The sequence below is a fragment of the Tamandua tetradactyla genome, chromosome 4 (assembly GCF_023851605.1).
Source record: "Tamandua tetradactyla isolate mTamTet1 chromosome 4, mTamTet1.pri, whole genome shotgun sequence".
Lineage (NCBI taxonomy): Eukaryota > Metazoa > Chordata > Mammalia > Pilosa > Myrmecophagidae > Tamandua > Tamandua tetradactyla.
In genome coordinates this window covers 93,269,161-93,296,345 of record NC_135330.1, presented here as the reverse complement: position 1 = coordinate 93,296,345, position 27,185 = coordinate 93,269,161, and the positions used below count along the sequence as shown (strand labels likewise).

General features: G+C 39.8%; 1 protein-coding gene across 1 annotated transcript in view; it reads right to left on the bottom strand.

Moving 5' to 3' along the window:
* Window positions 1-24,872, bottom strand: part of LOC143680405 (uncharacterized) — a 141,312-nt gene extending 116,440 nt beyond the window's left edge. The window contains exons 1-4 of the mRNA XM_077156852.1: window positions 24,585-24,872; window positions 24,032-24,277; window positions 22,496-22,842; window positions 21,922-22,031 (exon numbers count right to left, since the gene is read on the bottom strand). Of these exons, the coding sequence (XP_077012967.1) occupies window positions 21,922-22,031; window positions 22,496-22,842; window positions 24,032-24,277; window positions 24,585-24,872 (991 nt within the window). The remainder of the gene's footprint in view (window positions 1-21,921; window positions 22,032-22,495; window positions 22,843-24,031; window positions 24,278-24,584) is intronic.
* Between the last annotated feature and the right edge of the window lie 2,313 nt (window positions 24,873-27,185).

The window sequence follows — 27,185 nt, the reverse complement described above, 5'->3', positions numbered from 1 at the left end:
TTGAGTCTGGCTTATTTAACTCACCATGTCTTCATGTTTCATCCTTGATAGACTATACATCAGAAAATCATTACTTATTAATGGTGAATAATAATCCATTGCATGTCTATACAAGATTTTACTTATCCATTAATTGGTTGAAGGATATGTAGTTGCTTCCTTATTTTGGCAATTATTGCTAGTGCCGCCATAAACTTTGGTATGAAAATATCTGTTTGAGTCCCTGATTTCAAATATTTTGGGTATATAGTTAGCAATGGGATTGGCATTCATATACTAATTCCATACTCAAATTTCTGAACCACGAAAATGTCTCTTCAGCAGCTGTACCATTTTACATTTCTACCAAAAATGAATGAGTGATCTTATTACTCTGAATCCTCTCCAACACTTGTAATTTTCTGATATTTTAATGGTAGCAGGTGTGAAAAGGTATCACATTGTGCTTTTCATTTCCATTCCCTGAATAGCTGATAATGTTGAGTATCTTTTCACATGCTTTTTGGCCATTTATTTATCTTCAAAGAAGTGCCCTTTCAAATCTTTTGCTCATTTATAAAATTCAGTTGTTTGTTTGTTTTATTGTTGCATTGCAAGATATCACTTTCATTTTAAATATGAAACTTATTTTGGATAGCTGGTTTCCAAATGCTTTCTCCCATTCAGCAGGTTGCATTTTTGCTTCCACAATAAAGTTCTTTGAATTTATTTTTTCATTTTGTTGTGATCTCAGTTATCTATTTTTTCCTTTGCTGCCTTGTGCTTTGGGTATAAAGTCTAAGACACTATTGCATAACACAAGTTCCTGAAGATGCTTCCCTACATTTTCTTCTAGGAGTTTAATAGTTCTGGTGCTTATATTTAAGTTTATGATACATTTTGTGTTCATTCTGTATATGGTGTCAGTTAGAGGTTCACCATCATTATTTTGCATGTAGACATTTGGAAGAAACTACTGTTTCCCAATGGAATGTGCTAGGTGCCATTGTCAATAGTCAGTTGACCATTGAACTATCAATTTGATTACATTGTTCTATATGTCTATCCTTCCACCAGTACCGTGCTATTTTGATTACTATGGTTTTGTAACAAGGTTTAAAATTAGGAAGTGTGTCCCCAAGCTTTGTTCTTCTTTTTCAAGATGACCTTGTCAATTTTGGACGCCTTATAAATTGGATGATTGGTTTTTACATTTCTGCAAAGAAATTGCTTTGTCTAGAATTGACATGTGTGCTGGTTTGAAAGGATGTATGTCACCTAGAAAAGCCATGCTTTAACCTAAATCCCATTTCATGAAGGCAGAATAATCCCTATTCAATACTGTGTGTTTGAAATTGTAATGAGACCATCCCCCTAGAGATATGATTTAATCAAGAGTGGTTGTTAAGCTGGATTAGGTGACAACATGTCCCCACCCATTTGGGTGGGTCTTGATTAGTTTCTGTAGTCCTATAAAAGAGGAAATATTTTGGAGAAAAAAGGAGATTCAGAGGGAGCAGAGAAGAACAACATAGCCATGAAAAACAGATATCCCACAAGCCAGTGATCCTTGGAGATGAAGAAGGAAAAAGCCTCCAGGGGAGCTTCATGAAACAGGAAGCCAAGAGAAAAAGTAGCAGATGATGTCTTGCTTGCCATGTACCCTTCCAGCTGAGAGAGAAACTGTGACTGTGTTCACCATGTGCCCTTCCAGAGGAGAGAGAAACCCTGAATATCATCAGCCTTCTTGAACCAAGGTATCTTTTCCTAGATGCCTTTGATTGGACATTGGTACAGGCTCATTTATTTGGACATTTTCTTGGCCTTAGAACTGTAAACTAGCCACTTATTAAATTCCCCCTTTTAAAAGCCATTGTGATTCTGGTACATTGCATTCTGGCAGCTAGGAAACTAGAGCAACATGTCAACAATATTTAATCTGCCAACCCAGGAATATAGAATGTCTTCCTGTTTATTTGAAATTTACTTTAGCAATATCTTTTAGTTTTATGGGCTCAAAGCCTTTATAGTCTAGCTTAGATTTATTCCATGATATTTTATTCTTTTAGTTACTGCTGTAAATTAATTTTTTCTTGATTCTTTCTTCAGAATTTTCATCATTAGTATGCAAAAACATTAGTGGTTTTTGGATAGAGTCATAATTTTTTAGATAAATTGTTCTAAACCTAAAATTCTATAGCTAAGATAACAAAGTCACATTTGAGAATGCATAATCAACAAACAAAGACACATTCCAGATATGCAACAATTCTACCCTTTCACACATTGGTGCTCTTATTGTGTGAAAAAAATAAGTAAAACATTTTATTTTCTGAGAAAGTTTGTATTTCTCCATAATCTGATCCCCAATTCAGTTCCACCTGTTACAGGATCTTCCCAATAAAACTCACCATCATTTCATTTGCTTCTTGTCACTGGGTGAACTTACAGAAGTTTCTTTATAAATAGGACTTTGGAAATTCACAAGGATATAACGTGGTCTAATATTTTTATTTCTGTCATGACTCTGGCCCCTTCGTTTTCAATTAATTTCCTTCATTCTGAATAATTTTCTACTTTATTTTATTTTTACAATATTTTCTTTTTCTATCTTTCTTTCTAGAATTTTATTAATTAGATTTCCTTCATTAATATTATTTGCTAATTTCTCAAATTTTTTATTGCACTTTTAAATTGTTTATTCTTTATTAGTGTGCTGTAACTATTCTTCCACGATTTCTATGAAATGATTTTATTTCTGACATAAAATTTTTGCATATTAAGAACTCTTTTTTAGTTTTCTGAACTAATCTTTACCATTGCTCACTGGAAGACTTCTCCTCTTTTTAATTTTATCCTATGATGTTTTTAAATTATGTTTTTAAATTTTTTATTCTATCACCATGAGGAGTAACAGCTCTGTATATCCCAAAATAACAACAAAAACCTTGGGATATAGAGCCAAGGAGGGGGATGTAGCTGTTGTGGGTCAGGGAATCGACAATGGATTTGGGGATTGTAACTGAAATGAGACAGAGATCTAGGAAGGGCAAAAGCTTCCTGAAGAAGTACATGGGAATGTTGATGTCCTGGTCTAAAGTTGTGATCATGATGAAGGTGGCATTCCCCATTAAGGTACTGATTTGGTTTCATAAATGCTGCTGGAATGCAACATACCAGAAATTGGAGGCTTTTATAAAGGGAATTTATTAGGTTACAAATGTACACTTTTAAAGCCATAAAAATATCCAAACTAAGGCATCCAGAAAAAGATATCTTGACTCAGGAACAGCCATTGTCTGTCCCAGAGTATGCTGGTTTGAAAGGATTTTTATACCTTAGAAAAGCCATGTTTTAATCTTGATCCAATCTTATGGGAGCAACTGATTATTTTAATCTCTATTCAATAATGTAGTTTGGTATCTTTTGATTAGATTATGTTCATGGAGATGTGGCTCCATGCATTCCAGGTGGATCTTGATTAGTTTACTGGAATCTTTTAAAAGAGGAAACATTTTGGAGCAAAAACAGAACAACAGAGCCACAAGATCCATGAAGCCACACAGCCAGAGATACTTGGAGATGAAAAAGGAAAATGCTCCTGGGAGAATGTCACTAAACAAGAAGCCTGGAAAGCTAGCAGACATTAACATGTTCACCATATGCCTTTCCAGTTGAGAGAGAAACTCTGAACTTGATAAGCCTTTCCTGAGTGAAGATAACCTCTAGTTGTACCTTAATTTGGACATTTTTGTAAACTTACTTTAATTGGGACATTTTCACAGCCTTGGAATGGTAAACTTGTAACTTAATACAGTTCCCTTTTTAAAAGCCATTCATTTCTGGTAAATCACATTCTGGCAGCTAGCAAACTAGAACAAATGGGAAGGTAAGAGGCTGGTGTCTGATGGTGCTTGTTCCTTGTTCTATTGCTTCCAGCTTCTGATGCCAGTGGTTTCCTATCTATGCATCTGTCAGCCCTCATGTAGCTCCTCTGGGACCCAACTCTGGGCTCTACCTTGCAGAGCATCTCATAGAAAGCCACATGACAATGCCTGTTGGGCTCTGAACCTCCAAACATCCATGTCTAGGCATCTCTTCTCTCTATTGGCACCTTTTAAAGGACTCCAGTAAGCTAATCAAGTCCCACCATGAATGGACAGAGTAACATCTCCATCTAATCAGAAGACCACACTCACAATTAGGCATGTCATATCTCTGTGGAGACAATCTAATCAAGTTTCCTACCCCACAATATTGAATCAGAATGGGAAGATTCTGGGGTACAAAACAGCTTCAAACTGGTATAAGACTACAAGTAAGTAATTGAGGATAGCACTGAATGCAAAATATACATATTTTGTTTGGTTGGAAATTCTATGGGTGTAAATTCATTGAAAACCATGAAATTTATCATAACTGCAGTCATGATCTATAAAACATTGGATAAAATAATAAATCAACATCAATATCAATATTAAATTTTCCAACATGAAATCTATAATGGGTATCTGCATTAGGTAATCTCACAGTCAATTAAATAACTACAAAATTGCTTCCATGTACAACAATTTCAATTTATTGATCACCAATCATTTCCACTTTCATTTTGCTTATTGAACTAATTTTGTTCAATTCACATGAATGTTCATTATAATAATACTGTTCAAATATAATCTGTTAAAGAAACTGAATTGCTGAATACTTTTTACTGCCTTTAGCCATGTCTTTTCAATTCTATTGATATATCCTAATAGGCCAAATGAAACATGCAGAATTGTGCAGACATTGGTTATTCCTACATTCTATCCCATGACTGACAAAACCTCTGCTTCTGCACAGCTTCCAAGAATTTGAGCAGTAAAAAATTACCATAATAATACTGAGTTATCATTAACTTTCTTAATCTGCTTTGCAAAATATTTAGTTTTATTGATCTCTCAGTAACATCCAGTTTAGAGATGTCATTCCATTTGGAAATTTCAGTAAAGGATTTATCTTATGGTTGTCATTTTTTCTCCTTCACAATTATCACATTGTCTTATATATTAAGTTCTATATAAACAATCAGTTACTGTAGCTATGAAAGTTCTAAATAAATTGATGAGCTAATATTTTATCTTCATTTTCATCAATATGTTTAAGTTATTGTCCCCACTTTGACATTTGCTCCACATTAGATAAAATAAATAATTGTGTTTTTCTCATGAGCTCTGTTTTTCTCTTTGATTTTATTTATACTTACATTATTATAATAAATAATGTATAACCTTATGAATTATACATCTGATATAATGCAAGAGGTGAGTGATGAGTAAAGGAGAGCACAGATTCAGGAACAGTGTGACCACGGAACACTTCCCCAAGGTGGAAGAAAGCCAGGATACCAACAAAGGGCAGGGCAGCCTTTGAGGAGCTGGGTAGGTGGACACCAGAAGGTGATGTGTGAGAGTAGAAAAGGTGGGCTTCAGTGATGGATACTGCTTTGCATGTGAACTATTTAGTTCCTATCATGAGGGACATGTAAACCATGAATTGCTTGAATAGAGAGATGACATGATCTGACATATTAGAAATGGATCATTCTTTGACAAAAATTTCCATTTTGTCAAAGAACATAATGTAAATGAGGACATAAAAGTATCACCCTACACATACTATTGTGTGATAGAGGTGGTGTTGGACACAAGAGGTGTTCAGATTCTGATTATTTTTCTTTTTTTCTGACAGTATTATTTTTCTGTAGTTTTCTATATTTCAAATTATAGGCTGTCCACAAACACCTGAGGATCTTCAGCTGCAAGTTCATATTTAGGAAGACTAAGTATACTGGAATGGTGAGGTACATGCACTGAGGATATCAACACCTTTACTTCATTGACAAGCATTTCAGTGCCTTTGAGGGATATTAAATTCCATTTATTCAAGGAGTTATTTCAAGCAGAAAGAAACCTCCAATATTCTTCCTGATGATTACAGATTAACTATAGCATTCTGAATAAGAACTTGACAATAGATAAGGGCCTCAGATTTTAAAGATCTGCATTTATTAAAAATCCTTATTTACTTTTCTTTGTATGCTGTATGGCAGAGATCACATTTCATTCTTTTTCCATGTGACTGTCCCATTATTGCAACACCATTTGTTGAATTTTTGCTTTGTTTGTTTTTTCTTTCTTCATTTGCTTGTTTGTGTTTTGGGGAAGTACATGGGCCAGGAATCAATTCCAGGTCTCCAACATGGCAGGCAAGAATTCTACCACTGAACTACCCTTGTACCCACTCCTTATTTACTTTCATGCCTCAACACCACCCACTTTACCGTCCCTTTTGTCTCCAGGTTGATGCTTGTTTGCTTTTGTCTCTGCAGCCTCTACATCCCATTAATTCTGACAGAAGTGTAGTAGTTTCTTCTCCTCTGAGGTTGAGGGTAGATGTGGAGTTTTAATCCATTTTTGTATAACTCTCTTAATTCATAGAATATCTAATGTGTTTCCCCTTTTGTGCCTTCTTTCTCTTTTTTTATGGGTCTCAAATTTCCTCATGATTTCACCATTTTTAATAGTGTTTGGTAGGAATATAAATATTTGTTGAAATCTGTCATTGTAACCAAAATTATGTTTTCCTTAATTTCATTTGAATATTTTCTCTGTAAGGCACACAAAACCTTTTAATAATACAATAAAATAAAATAGTTACTTGCATGTCTATATATGACAATTTAAATTGTATAATAGTGTCAGACAATCTCTCCTAACATGAACACAGAGCATGAATAAATATGGAAACAATTTTTCTTCTGTCATTGGACATGAGACAGAGTAAAAAAGTAAGAACACCAAATGACCATAGTTTAAAAATGCTATTGAATTACATTTCTTGTTGTAAAGACAATGATAAATGTCCATCTCCTGTTGGACTAATAAACACAGAGCATGCTTTCAAGTAATTACAGCATCCTTTCCTTCCTAAATTCAGGTTTGCAACTATTCATATCATAGTGTTCAATTGAAAGCAAGAAAAGCATGAAAAGGTATGAAAGGATTTCCCATAATATTCAAATAAAGATCTGTCTGCATGGTAAACAAGCAATAAGATTAAGACAAAACAAAGATTTAAATATAGCCTAAATCATAAAACAAAAATTACTAAAATGCAAATTTATATCACTAATATAAACCAGTTATACCATCTAATCTTCACATTTGAACAAAATACATACAAAATCTCTGGTCTTCAACAACACATATATAAATATATAGGGTAATATTTTTGTGAGATGATCAGCAGTTAATCTTGGTCTACTCTCAAACTGGAGATCTCATCTTTACCAGAAAATTTTAAAAGCACTCTAAGAATATGTCCATGAAAATAGTCGACTTCTAAAACAGAAGAGTAATTCATATCTACCGTACATTTCTGCCATTTAACCTTATCATCTGTAGCAATTCTTATACAATTGTATGTAAGAAAGGGTGCTAATTGCTTTCAACAATTAAACATTAAAAGAATTAAACGTTTAATTCTCACCAACCTAAGGAGTAGAAGAATTAGACCGAGGGTTGTTAACTATCTTGGCTAAGATTCTAGTTTTACCTTTATATTTTTACGAGTAATAGTAGCAGGATTTCCTGTTTAATTTTAACAATTTGTTTATCAAAAGATTATATTCCAAATGATCAATCAATATGTGTAGAAAATATTGTTACAAAATAGTAATACGGTGTTTATACCTCCCCAAATCGTATGTCTTTTTTTATTGACCTGTTTGGTTTTAGTAAATGATGCATGCTTTATTGCAAACATACCAATAAAAGCAGGATTTCTCAACTCTATCTTTTTACTTTTATTTTCTGTCCCAAAATCAGGTACAGAAGGAAATTTAAGCGTGAAGTTTATTTTTCCTTTTACTGCAGAGCAATGTAGGTGTTGGGGGCACACCAAGAGAGACCACACAATTCAGAGCAATTTGCAAGCAAATTAGGAGTCTTTATTAGCAGGCCAGCTAATAAAGCTAATCCCAAGAAGGAAAATTCAGAGAGCAGCCCCGAGAGGTTCTTAAGGGGGGCTTGTGAAGGCAAAAACTGCAAGCGTATCCAAAGAAGCAGGAAAGGGGCATTATCTTTTTAGAGTCACATCTCGGTTTGCAGCTGTAAGCAAGCAAGCTTATCTACAGAAGCAGGGAAATGTCGTTAGCTCTTGCACAATACATCCCATTCTTTAGTTTCTTAACAATGATTATTGTTCAATTTTTAACTCTTGGGAACTTTCAGCCCTGGATCTTGTGACTCCAGATACCTTCTTCTTGCTAGGGCCTGATTAATTGCTCCTGACCCCCCTCCCACATTCCCCACTGGTTTTATGAGAGAATCAAATCATTGTTTCTGTATCTTGATTATAAATCTGTTGATAGTGGGTTCGAAGGACTAATAATTTAATAGCCTGTATTCTTTTTTCACATATGAGGTCAGACAGTTTATTATACAGGATCCAAACATTAAGCCTAATAATATGAGAATTAGGGGTCCTGTTACAATGGTTAGGAGCATGGTTAGCCATGGGGACCAGGAAAACAAATTTTTGCACCAGCTGGTTTCAGCTTTCTGGTGTTTCTCCTGCTTTCATAAACTGCTATGGACAAGGGATAGGCTATTTTTAATTATTCCAGAATGATTGGTGTAGAAGCAGCAGGTCTTTCCAAGGGCCATGCATAACCCAACCCCTCTTGTTTTAGAAATAAGAGGTCTAAATCTCTGAGGTTTTGGAGGACAACCTCAGCCAGTGAATTTAGGGAGTTTTCCAAATGATTGTGGAGCTTTCTAATTCACTAAGATCCAGATCAACTTGTTTGTTAAGGGTTTTAAAGTTTTGGTCCCCAGTGATAAGGGCTGCAGTTCTGACTGCAGTTGATCCTGCAATGCCCAGTCTGACAAGAGGGGGCACCAAGATTGGGTGGGGTTCACTTGGCCCAGTAAGTGATTTCTAAATGTTCCCTACCCCCTTCCCCAGAATTATATTATACTTGGGGGATAATGTGAACTAAGACACACAATTCCTCCTCGACAGCCATTACTGGGGGAATTATGCAGGGGGTGATACCAGATGTGCAAGCAAACCAAGTACTGTCAGGAGTTATAAGGAGGCAGTCCTATCCATTTGGGGTTGAAGTTAAAATGTTCTCTAGTGATATGAGTTGTCTGCAAGAGTCACCATTGGGGAATTTAGCTAGATTGAAATCCTCAGAATAAATACAGGTTCCCTGCCCTTGGAGATCCCCTAGGGTGAGCTTTGGTTCCTGTCCCCATCTGCATAAGTGCCGGCCTTGCGCCTCTTGGACTGAGAGGTTTCTGATACGGGTATCTGCAAGGCCTAGGGAGATATTAGCTCCTGTTCCTATGTAATAAGGGGGTTCGGGGTTTAAGCAAAGCCAACAGTCTTCAGTAGTAAGTGGATTAGTTTGGTTCATGAACTGGAACACTGAATCCAACATGTCAAGCAGGGGGTTTCTGGGGGAGGGAGAGAAGCATGTATGAGGGCTTAAAGGGGTGAGACTGTTTGGGTTCAGGGTAGCCTGGGGGTGGAGTTCTGCCCAGCCCGTTGGCTGGAGGGAGGGAGCCCCGATTGCGGTGGCCACTCAAGCAATGGAGGCTTTTGTTTGTGGGTTGTACAGGTTTTATGCCAGGGTTTAGAGCTCTGTTTGGTCCTGTGGGGTTGTTCAGTTTTCAAGGAAGGAATCTCTGAATTGTGAAACTGATGCTAGGGTCGTAACCTGTGACATATAATCTAAATCCCCAAGCTTTCCCACTGTCCCAGACTTGGGTATATCAGGAATGGATTGTAATAATAACTGGGTTGCAGGCTCATTGGGTGCAACTGTCGGGGTTAGGGGTTGGTGTTCTTGTTAAGGTTATGAACGGTTCTTGGTCAATCCATTTAGCGAGTGTTCCACAACCCCTTTTGGCATAGTGGTACACGTCTTCCTCCTGATATTTTGGGCTGCCCTTTTCAGGACAGGCATAATGGCCAATATGCTGTAAGCTTTGTTCTTGGAGGAGGGTGCTACATCCATATGCTCAGATTATGGTTGGCCCTCCCCCTTGAAAATGCTCCCCCATCCTCTGATTTCCCTGGTAAGAGTTCCATTGATTCCCAAACAGTTGGCAGAAATCAAATTGGAAGATTGGTTGGGACAGAGTGGTGTTTTTAGTGACCACTATCCTGTCCACCTTTTTAGTGAGTTCCCAAGTATAGTTTATAACCTGGTGAGGACTTTTTTCCCATGACCCCCATCAGGAATATCAGGAGGACCCAGAGGAACTTCTGGAAAGTCTTATCTTTAGTGGGTCCTTGGTTCCCTGGATGGTACATTTTCCAGGGAGTTGGTCTGGGACAGCCTTCTTGATCTGAGTGTGATGAATCCAGTGTCATTTTCCCACAACTTTTACTGCCATTGGGGATGTGACAATTATTGGCAGGGGTCCTGTCCACTGGGTCTCCAAGGTGGCTGGCTGAAGCCTCTTAATCCAGACCAGGTCTCCAGGCTGTACCTGAAATAGATCTTTGTTAAGAGCAGGATTTGTTGGTCCCAGATGGGCTACCTTCACCTGTTCCCGGGCATGCTAAGTGGCAGATCACAAGGTATGTAATGATTTTAAAAGAGAATGATTATTTAATTCAGCTATTTTCTTTTCCTTCAATTTAGGAATTAGTGGGTGTGGTTGCCCAAACATGATTTCATATGGGGTAATTTCCTTAACATAAAGAGTACATCTAGTCCTTGGCAGGACGAATGGAAGGAGACTCACCCAGTTTTCACCAGTCTCGAGGTTTAACTTATTCAAAGTTTCTTTTTTTAAAACTTTTTTAAATTTTATTAATTAAAAAAAATTACAAGAAACAAACATTCCCAACACATACACTGAGCAATTCACAATATCATCACATAGTTGCATATTCATCATCATGATCATTTCCCAGAACATTAGCATCAATTCAGAAAAAGAAATAAAAAGACAACAGAAAAAAATTTTTTATAGGCCATACCCCTTACTGATCCCTTTCATTGATCACTAGCATTTCAAACTAAATCTATTTTAACAATTGTTCCCCTTATTATTTATTTTTATTCCATATGTTCCTCTCATCTGTTGACAAGGTAGATATAAGGAGCATCAGACACAAGGGTTTCACAATCACATAGTCCCATTGTGAAAGCTATATCATTATACAATCATCATCAAGAAACATGGCTACTGGAACACAGCTCTACATTTTCAGGCATTTCCCTCCAGCTTCTCCATTACATCTTGGATAGCAAGGTGATATCTACTTAATGCATAAGAATAACCTCCAGGATAACCTCTCAACTCTGTTTTGAATCTCTCAACCATTGACACTTTGTCTCATTTCACTCTTCTCCCTTTTGGTGGAGAGGTTTCTCAATCCCTTGATGCTGGGTCTCAGCTCATTCTAGAGTTTTTCTCAGTCCCTTGTGGCTGAATCTCAGCTCACTCTGGGATTTCTGTCCCACACTGCCAGGAAGATCCACACCCCTGGTAGTCATGTCCCACGTAGACAGGGGGAGGGTGGTGAGTCTGCTTGCTGTGCTGGCTGGAGAGAGAGGCCACATCTGAGCAACAAAAGAGGTTCTCTTGGAGGTGACTCTTAGGCTTAATTTTAAGTAGGCATGACCTATCCCCTGTGGGGTTAAGTTTCACATGAACAAACTCCAAGACTGGGGGCTCAGCCTATAGCTTTGGTTGTCCACACTGCTTGTGAGAATATCAAGAATTCAACTTGGGGAGGATGAGTTTTCCCCCATTCTCACCATTCCCCAAAGGGGACTTTGCAAATACTTTTCCACTCACCGATCAAATCACTCTGGGATTCATCAGGGCATCACCTGGACTAACAAAAATATCTCATGTCCTATACAAAGTTCCACGTACTTAAGGTGTTCAATCAACTATCTACATAAGTTATATTAGGAGATGCACTAGTCAAAGTATAAATTTGTACCAAATGAACATTTTTTGCTTTAGTCTCACACATTAGTTGAAATTTTAAAATACTAAGTACCATCTATTTTCAGCACACTGCAGTAATGACATTCTTTTTTCTTCCTCATGAAAAAACATTTTTTAAATTTGTACATTTAGTCACTATGATTATACAATCTAGGCATTCCTAGATTACACCATCTCAGTCTTTATCGTCTATCTTTCTTTGTGATTTCATTTATTCCCCAGCCCTCCTCCCTCTATCATTCTCATATGCAGCTTCATTCAGTGTTTTAACATAATTGTATTACAGTTAGGTAATATTGTGCTGTCCATTTCTCAGTTTTTATATTCAGTCCTGTTGCACAATCTGTATCCCTTCAGCTCCAATTACCCAATATCTTACCCTTTTTCTATCTCCTGATGGTCTCTGTTACCAAGGAAATATTCCAAGTTTATTCACTAATGTCTGTTCATATCAGTGAAACCATACAGTATTTGTCCTTTTGTTCCTGGATAATCACACTCATCATAATGTCCTTGAGGTCCATTCATGTTCTTACATACTTCATAACTTTATTCTGTCTTACAGCTGCATAATATTCCAATTAGGTAAATGTCACAGTTTGTTTAGCCAACTGTCTGTTGATGGATATTTTGGCTGTTTCCATCTCTTGGTAATTGTTAATAATGCTGCTATAAACATTAGCGTGTAAATGTCCATTTTTGTCGTTGGCCTCATGTCCTTTGAGTAGAGACAGCATATAGATGGGTCCTGTTCTTTAATCTATTCTGCCAGACTATGTCTTTTGATTGGAGAGTTTAATCCATTAACATTCAGTGCTATTACTGCATGGGTAGTACTTTCTTCTACTATTTTGCCTTCGGGATTTCATATGTCATATCTAATTTTCTTTCTTTTTACCTTTACTCATAGTCTTCCTTTCTCCACTCTTCTCCACACCTCTCTCTTCTGTCTTCGTATCTGTCTCTAGTGTTCCCTTTAGTATTTCTTGCAGAGCTGGTCTCTTGGTCACAAATTCTCTCACTGATTTTTTGTCTGAAAATGTTTTCATTTCTCCCTCATTTTTGAAGGACAATTTTGCTGGATATAGAGTTCTTGGTTGGCAGTTTTTCTCTTTTAATAATTTAAATATACTATCCAACTGTCTTCTCGCTTCCATGGTTTCTGCTGTGATATCTGTGCATAGTCTTATTGGGTTTCCCTTGTATGTGATGGATTGCTTTTCTCTTGCTTCTTTCAAGATCCTCTCTTTCTCTTTGACTTCTGACATTTTGATTATTAAATGTCTTGGAGTATGTCTATTTGGATCTACTCTCTTTGGGGTACACTGCACTTCTTGGATCTGTAATTTTAAGTCTTTCATAAGAGTTGGAAATTTTCAGTGATAATTTCCTCCATTAGTTTTCCTCCTCCTTTTCTCTTCTCTTCTCCTTCTGCGACACCCACAACATGTATATTCATGCATTTCATGTTGTCTTTCAATTCCCTGAGTCCCTGCTCATATTTTTCTATTTTTTTCCTATAGCTTCTGTTTCTTGTTGGATTTCAGATGTTCCATCCTCCAGTTTTGAAATCCTATGTTCTGTCTCTCGAAATCTACAATTGTAGGTTTCCATTGTTTTTTCATCTCTTCTACTGTGTCTTTCATTCCCGTAAGTTCTGTGATTTGTTTTTTCAGATTCAGTTTCTTTTTTTTGTTCTTTCCTTGCCTTCTTTATATGCTCCCTCAATTCATTGATTTGGTTTTTGATGAGGTTATTTTTTTTTTCTGTTTGCTCATCTATTTTTTTTTTATTAATTAAAAAAAGAATTAACAAAACAATTAGAAATCATTCCAATCTACATGTACAATCAGTAATTCTTAATAACATCACATAGTTGCATATTCATCATTTCTTAGTACATTTGCATCAATTTAGAAAAAGAAATAAAAAGACAACAGAATAAGAATTAAAACAATAATAGAAAGAAAAAAAACAAAAAAAACAAAAACAAAAAACCTATACCTCACATGCAGCTTCATTCAGTGTTTTAACATAATTGCATTACAATTGGGTAGTATTGTGCTGTCCATTTCTGAGTTTTTATATCCAGTCCCGTTGTACAGTCTGTATCCCTTCATCTCCAATTATCCCTTCTCTTTTTTTTTTTAATTAACGGAAAAAAAGAAATTAACCCAACATTTAGAGATCATACCATTCTACACATGCAATCATTAATTCTTAACATCATCACATAGATGCATGATCATCATTTCTTAGTACATTTGCATTGGTTTAGAAGAACTAGCAACATAACCGAAAAAGATATAGAATGTTAATATAGAGAAAAAAATAAAAGTAATAATAGTAAAATCAAAACAAAACAAAACAAAACAAAACAAAAACCTATAGCTCAGATGCAGCTTCATTCAGTGTTTTAACATGATTACTTTACAATTAGGTATTATTGTGCTGTCCATTTTTGAGTTTTTGTATCTAGTCCTGTTGCACAGTCTGTATACCTTCAGCTTCAATTACCCATTGTCTTACCCTGTTTCTAACTCCTGCTGAACTCTGTTACCAATGACATATTTCAAGTTTATTCTCGAATGTCCGTTCACATCAGTGGGACCATACAGTATTTGTCCTTTAGTTTTTGGCTGGATTCACTCAGCATAATATTCTCTAGGTCCATCCATGTTATTACATGCTTCATAAGTTTATCTTGTCTTAAAGCTGCATAATATTCCATCGTATGTATATACCACAGTTTGTTTAGCCACTCTTCTGTTGATGGAGATTTTGGCTGTTTCCATCTCTTTGCAATTGTAAATAATGCTGCTATAAACATTGGTGTGCAAATGTCCGTTTGTGTCTTTGCCCTTAAGTCCTTTGAGTAGATACCTAGCAATGGTATTGCTGGGTCGTATGGCAATTCTATATTCAGCTTTTTGAGGAACCGCCAAACTGCCTTCCACAGTGGTTGCACCCTTTGACATTCCCACCAACAGTGGATAAGTGTGCCTCTTTCTCCGCATCCTCTCCAGCACTTGTCATTTTCTGTTTTGTTGATAATGGCCATTCTGGTGGGTGTGAGATGATATCTCATTGTGGTTTTGATTTGCATTTCTCTAATGGCCAGGGACATTGAGCATCTCTTCATGTGCCTCTTGGCCATCCGTATTTCCTCTTCTGAGAGGTGTCTGTTCAAGTCTTTTTCCCATTTTGTAATTGGGTTGGCTGTCTTTTTGTTGTTGAGATGAACAATCTCTTTATAAATTCTGGATACTAGACCTTTATCTGATATATCATTTCCAAATATTGTCTCCCATTGTGAAGGCTGTCTTTCTACTTTCTTGATGAAGTTCTTTGATGCACAAAAGTGTTTAATTTTGAGGAGTTCCCATTTATTTATTTCCTTCTTCAGTGCTCTTGCTTTAGGTTTAAGGTCCATAAAACCGCCTCCAGTTGTAAGATCCATAAGATATCTCCCAACATTTTCCTCTAACTGTTTTATGGTCTTAGACCTAATGTTTAGATCTTTGATCCATTTTGAGTTAACTTTTGTATAGGGTGTGAGAGATGGGTCTTCTTTCATTCTTTTGCATATGGATATCCAGTTCTCTAGGCACCATTTATTGAAGAGACTGCTCTGTCCCAGGTGAGTTGGCTTGACTGCCTTATCAAAGATCAAATGTCCATAGATGAGAGGGTCTATATCTGAGCACTCTATTCGATTCCATTGGTCGATATATCTATCTTTATGCCAATACCATGCTGTTTTGACCACTGTGGCTTCATAATATGCCTTAAAGTCAGGCAGCGCGAGACCTCCAGCTTCGTTTTTTTTCCTCAAGATGTTTTTAGCAATTCGGGGCACCCTGCCCTTCCAGATAAATTTGCTTATTGGTTTTTCTATTTCTGAAAAATAAGTTGTTGGGATTTTGATTGGTATTGCATTGAATCTGTAAATCAATTTAGGTAGGATTGACATCTTAACTATATTTAGTCTTCCAATCCATGAACACGGTATGCCCTTCCATCTATTTAGGTCTTCTGTGATTTCTTTTAGCAGTTTTTTGTAGTTTTCTTTATATAGGTTTTTTGTCTCTTTAGTTAAATTTATTCCTAGGTATTTTATTCTTTTAGTTGCAATTGTAAATGGGATTCGTTTCTTGATTTCCCCCTCAGCTTGTTCATTACTAGTGTATAGAAATGCTACAGATTTTTGAATGTTGATCTTGTAACCTGCTACTTTGCTGTACTCATTTATTAGCTCTAGTAGTTTTGTTGTGGATTTTTCCGGGTTTTCGATGTATAGTATCATATCGTCTGCAAACAGTGATAGTTTTACTTCTTCCTTTCCAATTTTGATGCCTTGTATTTCTTTTTCTTGTCTAATTGCTCTGGCTAGAACCTCCAACACAATGTTGAATAATAGTGCTGATAGTGGACATCCTTGTCTTGTTCCTGATCTTAGGGGGAAAGTTTTCAATTTTTCCCCATTGAGGATGATATTAGCTGTGGGTTTTTCATATATTCCCTCTATCATTTTAAGGAAGTTCCCTTGTATTCCTATCTTTTGAAGTGTTTTCAACAGGAAAGGATGTTGAATCTTGTCGAATGCCTTCTCTGCATCAATTGAGATGATCATGTGATTTTTCTGCTTTGATTTGTTGATATGGTGTATTACATTAATTGATTTTCTTATGTTGAACCATCCTTGCATACCTGGGATGAATCCTACTTGGTCATGATGTATAATTCTTTTAATGTGTTGTTGGATACGATTTGCTAGAATTTTATTGAGGATTTTTGCATCTGTATTCATTAGAGAGATTGGTCTGTAGTTTTCTTTTTTTGTAATATCTTTGCCTGGTTTTGGTATGAGGGTGATGTTGGCTTCATAGAATGAATTAGGTAGTTTTCCCTCCACTTCGATTTTTTTGAAGAGTTTGAAGAGAATTGGTACTAATTCTTTCTGGAACGTTTGGTAGAATTCACATGTGAAGCCATCTGGTCCTGGACTTTTCTTTTTAGGAAGCTTTTGAATGACTAATTCAATTTCTTTACTTGTGATTGGTTTGTTGAGGTCATCTATGTCTTCTTGAGTCAAAGTTGGTTGTTCATGTCTTTCCAGGAACCCGTCCATTTCCTCTAAATTGTTGTATTTATTAGCGTAAAGTTGTTCATAGTATCCTGTTATTACCTCCTTTATTTCTGTGAGGTCAGTAGTTATGTCTCCTCTTCCATTTCTGATCTTATTTATTTGCATCCTCTCTCTTCTTCTTTTTGTCAATCTTGCTAAGGGCCCATCAATCTTATTGATTTTCTCATAGAACCAACTTCTGGCCTTATTGATTTTCTCTATTGTTTTCATGTTTTCAATTTCATTTATTTGTGCTCTAATCTTTGTTATTTCTTTCCTTTTGCTTGCTTTGGGGTTAGCTTGCTGTTCTTTCTCCAGTTCTTCCAAATGGATAGTTAATTCCTGAATTTTTGCCTTTTCTTCTTTTCTGATATAGGCATTTAGAGCAATAAATTTCCCTCTTAGCACTGCCTTTGCTGCGTCCCATAAGTTTTGATATGTTGTGTTTTCTTTTTCATTCGCCTCGAGGTATTTGCTAATTTCTCTTGCAATTTCTTCTTTGACCCAGTCGTTGTTTAGGAGTGTGTTGTTGAGCCTCCACGTATTTGTGAATTTTCTGGCACTCTGCCTATTATTGATTTCCAACATCATTCCTTTATGGTCCGAGAAAGTGTTGTGTAAGATTTCAATCTTTTTAAATTTGTTAAGACTTGCTTTGTGACCCAGCATATGGTCTATCTTTGAGAATGATCCATGAGCACTTGAGAAAAAGGTGTATCCTGCTGTTGTGGGATGTAATGTCCTATAAATGTCTATTAAGTCTAGTTCATTTATAGTAATATTCAGATTCTCTATTTCTTTGTTGATCCTCTGTCTAGATGTTCTGTCCCTTGATGAGAGTGGTGAGTTGAAGTCTCCAACTATTATGGTATATGAGTCTATTTCCCTTTTCAGTGTTTGCAGTATATTCCTCACGTATTTTGGGGCATTCTGATTCGGTGCGTAAATATTTATGATTGTTATGTCTTCTTGTTTAATTGTTCCTTTCATTAGTATATAGTGTCCTTCTTTGTCTCTTTTAACTGTTTTACATTTGAAGTCTAATTTGTTGGATATTAGTATAGCCACTCCTGCTCTTTTCTGGTTGTTATTTGCATGAAATATCTTTTCCCAACCTTTCACTTTCAACCTATGTTTATCTTTGGGTCTAAGATGTGTTTCCTGTAGACAGCATATAGAAGGATCCTGTTTTTTAATCCATTCTGCCAATCTATGTCTTTTGATTGGGGAATTCAGTCCATTGACATTTAGTGTTATTACTGTTTGGATAATATTTTCCTCTAACATTTTGCCTTTTGTATTATATATATCATATCTGATTTTCCTTCTTTCTACACTCTTTTCCATATCTCTCTCTTCTGTCTTTTTGTATCTGACTCTAGTGCTCCCTTTAGTATTTCTTGCAGAGCTGGTCTCTTGGTCACAAATTCTTTCAGTGACTTTTTGTCTGAGAATGTTTTAATTTCCCCCTCATTTTTGAAGGATAATTTTGCTGGATATAGGAGTCTTGGTTGGCAGTTTTTCTCTTTTAGTATTTTAAATATATCATCCCACTGTCTTCTAGCTTCCATGGTTTCTACTGAGAAATCTACACAAAGTCTTATTGGGTTTCCCTTGTATGTAATGGATTGTTTTTCTCTTGCTGCTTTCAAGATCTTCTCTTTCTCTTTGACCTCTGACATTCTAACCAGTAAGTGTCTTGGAGAACGCCTATTTGGGTCTAATCTCTTTGGGGTGCGCTGCACTTCTTGGATCTGTAATTTTAGGTCTTTCATAAGAGTTGGGAAATTTTCAGTGATAATTTCTTCCATTAGTTTTTCTCCTCCTTTTCCCTTCTCTTCTCCTTCTGGGACACCCACAACACGTATATTTGTGCGGTTCATATTGTCCTTGAGTTCCCTGATACCCTGTTCAAATTTTTCCATTCTTTTCCCTATAGTTTCTGTTTCTTTTTGGAATTCAGATGTTCCATCCTCCAAATCACTAATTCTATCTTCTGTCTCTTTAAATCTATCATTGTAGCTATCCATTATTTTTTCTATGTTTGCTACTTTATCCTTCACTTCCATAGGTTCTGCGATTTGTTTTTTCAGTTTTTCTATTTCTTCTTTATGTTCAGCCCATGTCCTCTTCATGTCCTCCCTCAATTTATCGATTTCATTTTTGAAGAGGTTTTCCATTTCTGTTCGTATATTCAGCATTAGTTGTCTCAGCTCTTGTGTCTCATTTGAGCTATTGGTTTGTTCCTTTGACTGAGCCATATTCTCAATCTTTTGAGCGTGGACAGTTATCTTCTGCTGCTGGCGTCTGGGCATTTATTCAGATTTCTCTTGGTGTTGGACCCAGCAAGGTTGTAATATTTTTCTGTGAAATCTCTGGGTTCTGTTTTTCTTATCCTGCGCAGTAGGTGGCGCTCGTGGCACACGTTTGTCTGCGGGTCCCACCAGTAAAAGGTGCTGTGTGACCTTGCCGTCCTGGGGGTTCGCTAGCCGAAGCGGCTTGAGCCGGCCCGGGGTCCGAACGCAGGGAGGGTGTCCGAACTCAGGGAGGGTGTCCGAATGCAGGGAGGGTGTCCGAACGCAGGGAGGGTTGCTGGTCGCCACAGCCAGGGAAAGAGCCCGTCCGAATTTCCTAGTCGGCCCTGGGCAACAAGCGTGGCGGGAGGGCGCCAGCGGCAGCGGCCCGCCCGAGAGAGTGCACGTTCCCCGGGAGTCACGGGGTCACCGTTCTCCGCGGCCTGGGGGTTTCCGATCCAATTCTCTCAGTTGGTCCGGGGGCTGCGCGTGGTGTGGGCGCCAGTCGCCTTGGTTTCAGGGGACCACCTCTCCAATTCTCCCAGCCGGCCCGGGAAGGGGGAAGGGAGTAACTCCGGCCGCTTGCCACCCCGCCCGGTAAGGCCCGCGCGCCTCGGCGATCTCACCCGAGCTGCTTCTCTCAGCCAGCCAGCCGTTCCAGGATGGGGTACGCTGTCTTTTTTATCTCTGTTGTGGCTTTGGGCGCTTTCTGTATCGTTTCTACTCCCCTAGTAGGTGTCCTGGAGAAGAAACTAAGATCCGCGCGTCTTACTAAGCCGCCATCTTCCAGGAAGTCTCTTTGATGAGGTTTTCCATGTTTGTTCATACATTCTGAATTAATTTTTCAGTTCCTGTATGTCATTTGAATTGTTTTGTTGCTTTGACTGGGCCATATCTTTAATTTTCCTTGTGTGATTTGTTATTTTTTGCTCATGTCTAGGCATTTAATTAACTTAATTAGTTTATTCTGGAGGTTGCTTTCACTTTTTTTATCTAGGGTTTTCTTGCTGGATGAATTTGTTGTCTATCTATTCTTTGACATTCCATTCAGCTTTATCTGGACCTTTAGCTTAAGTTTTGTTTAACAGAGGAGAATTTTTCAGTTCTTGTTTTCTTGTTTCTTGCCCTGCTTGTGTGGTGCCTTTCCCCCACACACACTTAGGAGGGTCTACTTAGATATTATAGACCCCAGCCAGATTTTCCCAGACCAAACTGGCCTCTTATCAGGAGGAAAGAGTCACCTGCATCAGTTTTCCCTGAGGGTGTGACCCAGCAGGTTGAAAGACTTTCCTGTGAAGTCTCTGGACTCTGTTTTTCTTATCCTGCCCAGTATGTGGTGCTTGTCTGACTGCAGGTCCCACCAGCATAAGATGATGTAGTACCTTTAACTTTGGCAGACTGTCCCTGCTGGGGGCATGGTGGAGACAGAGGAGAGGTTGTAGGCTGGTTTTAATGGCTTCAAATTACCAAGACTTGGTGTTTGAATTCCTTGATGGAGGGATTCCACCTGGGTGGGGCTTCACCCCTCCCCTGGGGAAGGCACAAACTCCAGATAAACCCTCAAAAGAGCTCACTTCTGCCTATGCCTGGGGCAGTTGCAGCCTGAAAATCCTGCTGCTGTATACAGAGGCAGTCAAGCCTTTGTAGATACACAGCCACAAAAACCTTTGGTCCTTCTTTTTTTTCCCCCTTTTTCTGTCAGTCCTGCCCCCTTGGCACTGTGGCAAAAATGAGCAACCTCTGTTTGATCAGGTTCACCTAAGGTGAGGGCCTTTTTTTTAGTAGTCAGAATTTGTTAATTAGTTCCACAATTGGCGTTTGATTGTGCCCAGTCCCTGCTGCTGGTAAAGCCCTTTCCTTTCCCCTCTGGGAAGTGGCCTGTGGGGGAGGGGCACTGGCCACCACAGCTTTGGGAACTCACGGTTCTGGAGGGTGCTCGCAGCTGGTACAGCTTGTCCAGACTGGGGTATGCTGTGTGTCCAGTCACTATCGTGGCTCCAGGAGCTGTTCTGTACTATTTCTGGTTATTTAGTAGTTGTTCTGGAGGACAAACTAAAATGCGCACACTGTTAAGCCACCATCTTGACCCAGAAGTCCCCAAAGTTTCTTTTATTGTTCTATTCATTCTCTCAATTTGCCCTGAACTCTGTGGCCTATAAATACAATGTAATTTCCATTTGGTATTTAATATTTTTGCTAACACTTGGGTAATTTGGGTGCTGAACACCGGCCCATTGTCAGACCCCATTGCAGTCAGGAGGCCAAACCAGGGGACAATTTTGGAAACTAGTTTTCTTACTACTATTTGTGCTGTCTCAGTTTTGGTAGGGAATGCCTCAGTCCATCCAGAGAAGGTGTCAATGAAAACCAGCAGGTATTTGTATCCATAAGGACCAGGTAATATTTCCATGTAGTTTATTTCCCACTGCTCTCCCTGGGCTTGTCCCCTCATCCTGGTCCCTTGGGGTGTCTCCTTCCCTTGGCAAGAATTTACCTGGATGCAGATGTGGCAGCTGGATGATATTTGTCAGGCTTGTTGTTTCAGTTGGGGGATGTAGTAATTTCAGCTGGTTTCGTGCTGCCCAGGTGTGTACTTTGGTGAACCTGGGCAACCAAATTGTTCCCCGGGTGTTCTAGCACCAGGATTCTCCTGCCCAGGAGTATTTTCCAACCATCTGGATCTGTTTTAGTGCCCAGAGTTTCACCCAGTTTAATTTCTTTCCTGGTATAGTTTGGAGGGGTTGGCAGTACCTATCTTGGTAAGACAAAAGAAGCATCTGCAGCATCCCCACTGTTTTATGGGATGCTCTTTTGCCATTTTATCAACCAGGGCATTTCCTCTGGTGATTTGAATTTTGGCAGTCTGATGTCCTTTGCAATGTATAATGTCTGCATTTTTTGGCAACCAGACAGCCTCTAGCAAGGTGAGTATTTCTGGTATATTTTTTATTTCTTTTTCTCCCAATGTCAAAAGTCCCCACTCCTGATATACTGCCCCATGGATGTGTGCAGTTGTGAAGGCATATCTGCTATCCATGTAGATGTTGGCAACCTTCCCTTTTCCTCACCTCAGAGCCTGGGTCAGATCTGTCAGTTTGGCCTTTTGGGCCAAAGTCCCATGTCCTAGAGTCTGAGCCCAGATGACCCATTGTGCAGTTACCACCACTGCCCCTGCATACCTGATTCCCTCTGAGATGTAACTGCTCCCATCTGTACATAATTCTTCATCAGGACTTGGCCAGGGGTTGTTGGTGAGGTCAGCCCTGAGGTTTGTGAGGGATTCCAGGACCACATGGCAGTCATGCATGAGCTCAGACGGGTTGTCATCCAGGAGTAAGGTGACAGGGTTAAAGTCTGTCACTTTCAGGAAGTGGATTCTCAAGGGATCTAGTACCAGTACTTGATACTGGGTTACCTAGGCATTTGAGAGCCATCTCTCAAGAGGGCTTTTTAGTAATGTTTCTACTGAATGTGGGGCCACTATTTGTAAGTTCTGCCCCAGAGTTAATTTGGATGCTTCTTTAACCAAAATAGCAGTGGTGGCAATGGCCCGGAGGCAGTTTGGCCATCCAGCTGCTGCATAGTCTAGCCTCTTAGACAGGTAGGCCACTGGCCTTTTCCATGGACCTAATATTTGGGTTAGAACCCCTTTTGCTGTTCCCTGGGCCTCAGCAACATGTAGTTGAAAGGGATTTGACATGTCAGGCAAGGTTGAGTGCTTATAAACACCTGTTTAAGCATTTTTAAAAGCCTTTTGCTCAGTTTCAGTCCAGGTTAGAGTTTACTCTTTTCCCCCTCTACTAGTATACAAGGGTTTGGTTGTTTCTGCAAGTCTGGGAATCCAGAGTCGGCAATATCCAACTGCCCCCAGGAATTCCCATACCTGCCTCTTGGTACTTGGTTGGGGGTACCCTTAGGATAGCTTCAACCTTACTCAAGGATAGTGACATCCTTCCTTCCTTTAGTTTGTATCCTAAGTATGTTGCCAAATTGGTGCAAAGTTGGGATTTTTTAGCTGAGACTTGATAGCCTAACTGGGCTAGCTCCTGCAGTAAATTTTCGGTCGCTTTTTTACAGTCTGACAGGTTATTAGCTTCCAGTAAGAGGTCATCCACTTATTTTAGCAGGGTTACTTCTGGATGCTTTTGTCTAAAGCTAGCCAAATCTTGACTTAAATCTTCACTGAACAGGGTGGGGGGATTTTTGAAACCCTGTGGCAACCGGGTCCAGGTCAATTGTCCAGAGAAACTGCCCTCTGGGTCAATCCATTCAAATGTAAAAATGGGTTGATTTACCTCAGCCAGAGGAAACAAAAAAAGCACCCTTTAAGTCCAGAAAATTATAAACCTGTTGGGTGGAGGTAACAGGCTCAGGAGCATATATGGGTTAGGTACAGTAGGGTGAATGGTTTCAACTCTTTTGTTCACTTCCTGGAGGTTTTGTATTGGCTGGTAATCCTCAGTCCTGGGTTTCTGGACCGGGAGAAAGGGGGTGTTCCAGGCCTAATGGCAAGGGACTAGAATGCCTGCCTCCTGGAGTCTTTTGATATGGACTGTAGTGCCTTTTTTAGCCTTTAAGCTTATTGGGTATTGTCAAATTCTGACAGGTATGGGGGTGCTAGTCAGCTGGACAACAATGGGAGGCCAGTGGGAAGCTAATCCTGGTAGGTTAGTCTCTGCCCATATGCCTGGTATTTTTTCTTTAAATCCCCGCAGGTACGCGCCTGGGGCCTGCACTGCCACTTCTGCAGTAAGTAAATATTCTTCCGATAAGAGGTAAGTGATGAGGATTGCCGAGGGGTTGGTATTGAAGGAGAACTCGGCAGAATTGTTTCTGAAAGAGATGGTGACCTGTAATTTTCAGAGGAGATCCCTTCCCAAAACGGGGTACAGACACCCTGGCATTACCAGAAATGAGTGGGTGATAGTTCCTACCCCAAGGTTAGTGATCCTAGTCTGTGCCCATGGGTAAGACTTTGTCTTTCCCATTGCTCCCTGTGTGGGGATTTTTTCCTTGAATATGGTGCCTTCTGCCTGCTGGAGGACAGAGAATGTTTCCCCAGTATCCACAAGAAATTTTAGGCTTGCCCCCAATTTCTAAGGTGACCCTGGGCTCCCAGGGGCTCAACAGAATGGAGCCCCAGCCCCATCAATTTACCTCCTCAACTAGATCGGGGGATGATTTCAGTCCTTTAAGTCTCCTTTTAGGGCATTCATTTTTCCAATGTTCATTCTCTTTGCAGTAGGTACATTGGTTTGCACCTAGGTCCAACTTTTTTCCTTGGTTCCCCTTCCTTTTTTCAACAGTTTCCTGTCTATCTTTCTGTTTTTCCTGTTCAGCTATTGTGGATACTAAAATTCTGACTATTTTTTTGGACTGCGTGGTCCCGGGGTCATCTCTGTTATTAAAAGTCTTTTGGGCAATCTCTACCAGTTCAGACAGCATCTTACCCTCAAATCCTTCTAGTTTTTGTAGCTTTTTTCTTATATCTGAGGCTGACTGGGTGACAAATGCTATATTTATGGCTCACCTATTTTCAGCCACCTCTGGATCTATAGAGGTATACAAGCAGTATGCCTCAAGGAGGCGCTCAAAGAAAGTGGCTGGAGATTCATCAAGCTTTTGTACAGTCTTGCTTACCCGAGATAAGTTGATCAGCTTTTTAGCTGCCGCTCATATTCCTCGAACCAGAGTCTGGCGATACTGATAAAAAGCCTCCTTACCTTTATCAGTGTTGGGGTCCCATCTGGGGTGGGTGGAGGGGAACACAGCCTCTAAACGTGTTGGCTCAGTAGTAGGTTGTCCGTCATGTCCAAGAATTAACTTCCTTGCCTCTCTCTTGACTCGATTTCATTCCCCAGATGTGAAGAAGGTCTGGGGAGCTGTTGGCAGTCCTCTCAGTGGGCTGGTGGGTAAAAAAGACAGTCTCCAAGAGGGAGATGAGCCTTTAGGGCTTTTCAGAGAAAGAGGAATTTTGGTTTTTCCAATTATACCAGTCGTTAGAAGAAAAGGGGACATAGATCATGAAAGGTGGGCGGGCATCCCCCGGGGTAAAGCCAACCTGTCTTAAGGGTAAAATTGGGGCCCTGGAAGAATCTGATGACTGTGCACCAGAAGATGGGTGGTAAGCAGAGCCTCTTTTGGTATGGGGGGGCTGAAGGTCACTTCCTGGCTATTGGAGGGGCTGATTGCCACCTCTTGGCCACCTCTCCTCTCTAGTCTCAGAGGGGGTGGAGAGGCTATCAGATATGAGGGAGGATTCATTAACAGCAGATCCTCCGGTGGTCCAATCAGTACTGGGACCCTATTAGTCTTTTCTTTCTCAGTGTTCTTTAGCATGGAAGCTGTTTTGGCTCTGGGGAGTCTTTCTTTTTGTGACTCCAGGCAAGACCATAATCACTTGGGTTTTTCTGTTAAAATTTCAATCCAAATTAGTATATAGGGGTGCTGGTCAGAGTGGCCTGGATCACCAAAAATCATCCTTTGCACTCGATAAGCTATAGATAGGTCTGTGGTTCCCTTGGAAGGCCATCCAAAAGTTGGCCACTCCCATGAGCAGAATTTCTCCAAGTTGAAGGTGCTGACAGGGGCTCCATAGTCTCTGGCCTTCCACTGAAATTCCTGAAAAATTTTCAAAAACCATTGAAGGGGAGTACAGACAGATGAATTTGACTGATCCATGGCAATTATGACAAGAAGATGAGAGAAGGGACAAACTAAACCAAGACACACACAAAAACCTGAATCTTAATTGATTCCCAACCAGAAACCCTGGGCAACATCTTGCTTTGGGACCTGACCTCAGAAGTAAGGTTGTATCCAGCCTTCCAGAGATCCCTGACCTGGATCTGGTAACAGACCTGTACTCACCGATGAGATTTCCAGAAACAGATGACTCCACCCGGATTTTGTATAATTTCAGAGAGTCCTGTAGGACTGGCCCAGTCTCTGGACCTTGCCTGGGCCAGAGGAACATCTCTCCAAGGCATAGTTCCGTGTGTGATCCCCAGGATCTGTGGTCACCAGATGTCCCCTAAGCTGGACCCTAGTTCTGTGGGTGATCTCCAGGACCTGTGGTCACCAGATGTCCCATTAGGGATAATCTCACTGGGGCCTCCAAATGCTGTGGGACACACCAAAGGAGAGACCACACAAGTCAAAGCAATTTGCAAGAAAATCAGGAGTCTTTATTAGCCAGCAAGCAACTGCTCCAGAAACCCAAGAAGGGACTTCTGGAGATGGCGGCTTAGTAAGACGCTCGGATCTTAGTTTCCCCTCTAGGACAGCTCCAAGGGGAGTAGAAATGATACAGAACAGCTCCCAAAGCCACAACAGAGATAAAAAAGACAGCGTACCCCATCCTGGAATGGCTGGCTGGCTGAGAGAACCCACTCTGGTGAGATCGCCGAGGGGTGCGGGCTTCACCGGGCGGGGCGGCAAGTGGCTGGATTCACTCCCTTCCCCCTACCTGGGCCATCTGGGAGAATTGGACAGGCAGTCCCCTCAAACCGCGGCGGCTGGTGCCCACACCACGCGTGGCCCCCCGGACCAACTGAGAGAATTGGATCGGAAATCCCCAGGCCGCAGAGAACGGTGACGGGGACGGGAGGGGGGCCCTCCCAAACCCGTGACTCCCCGGGAAAGTGCACTCTCCCGGGCGGGCCGCTGTGGCTGGCGTCCTCCCTCCAAGCTTGGCACCCCAGGCCGACTAGGATATTCGGACGGGCACTTTCCTGGGCTGTGGTGGCCAACGACCCT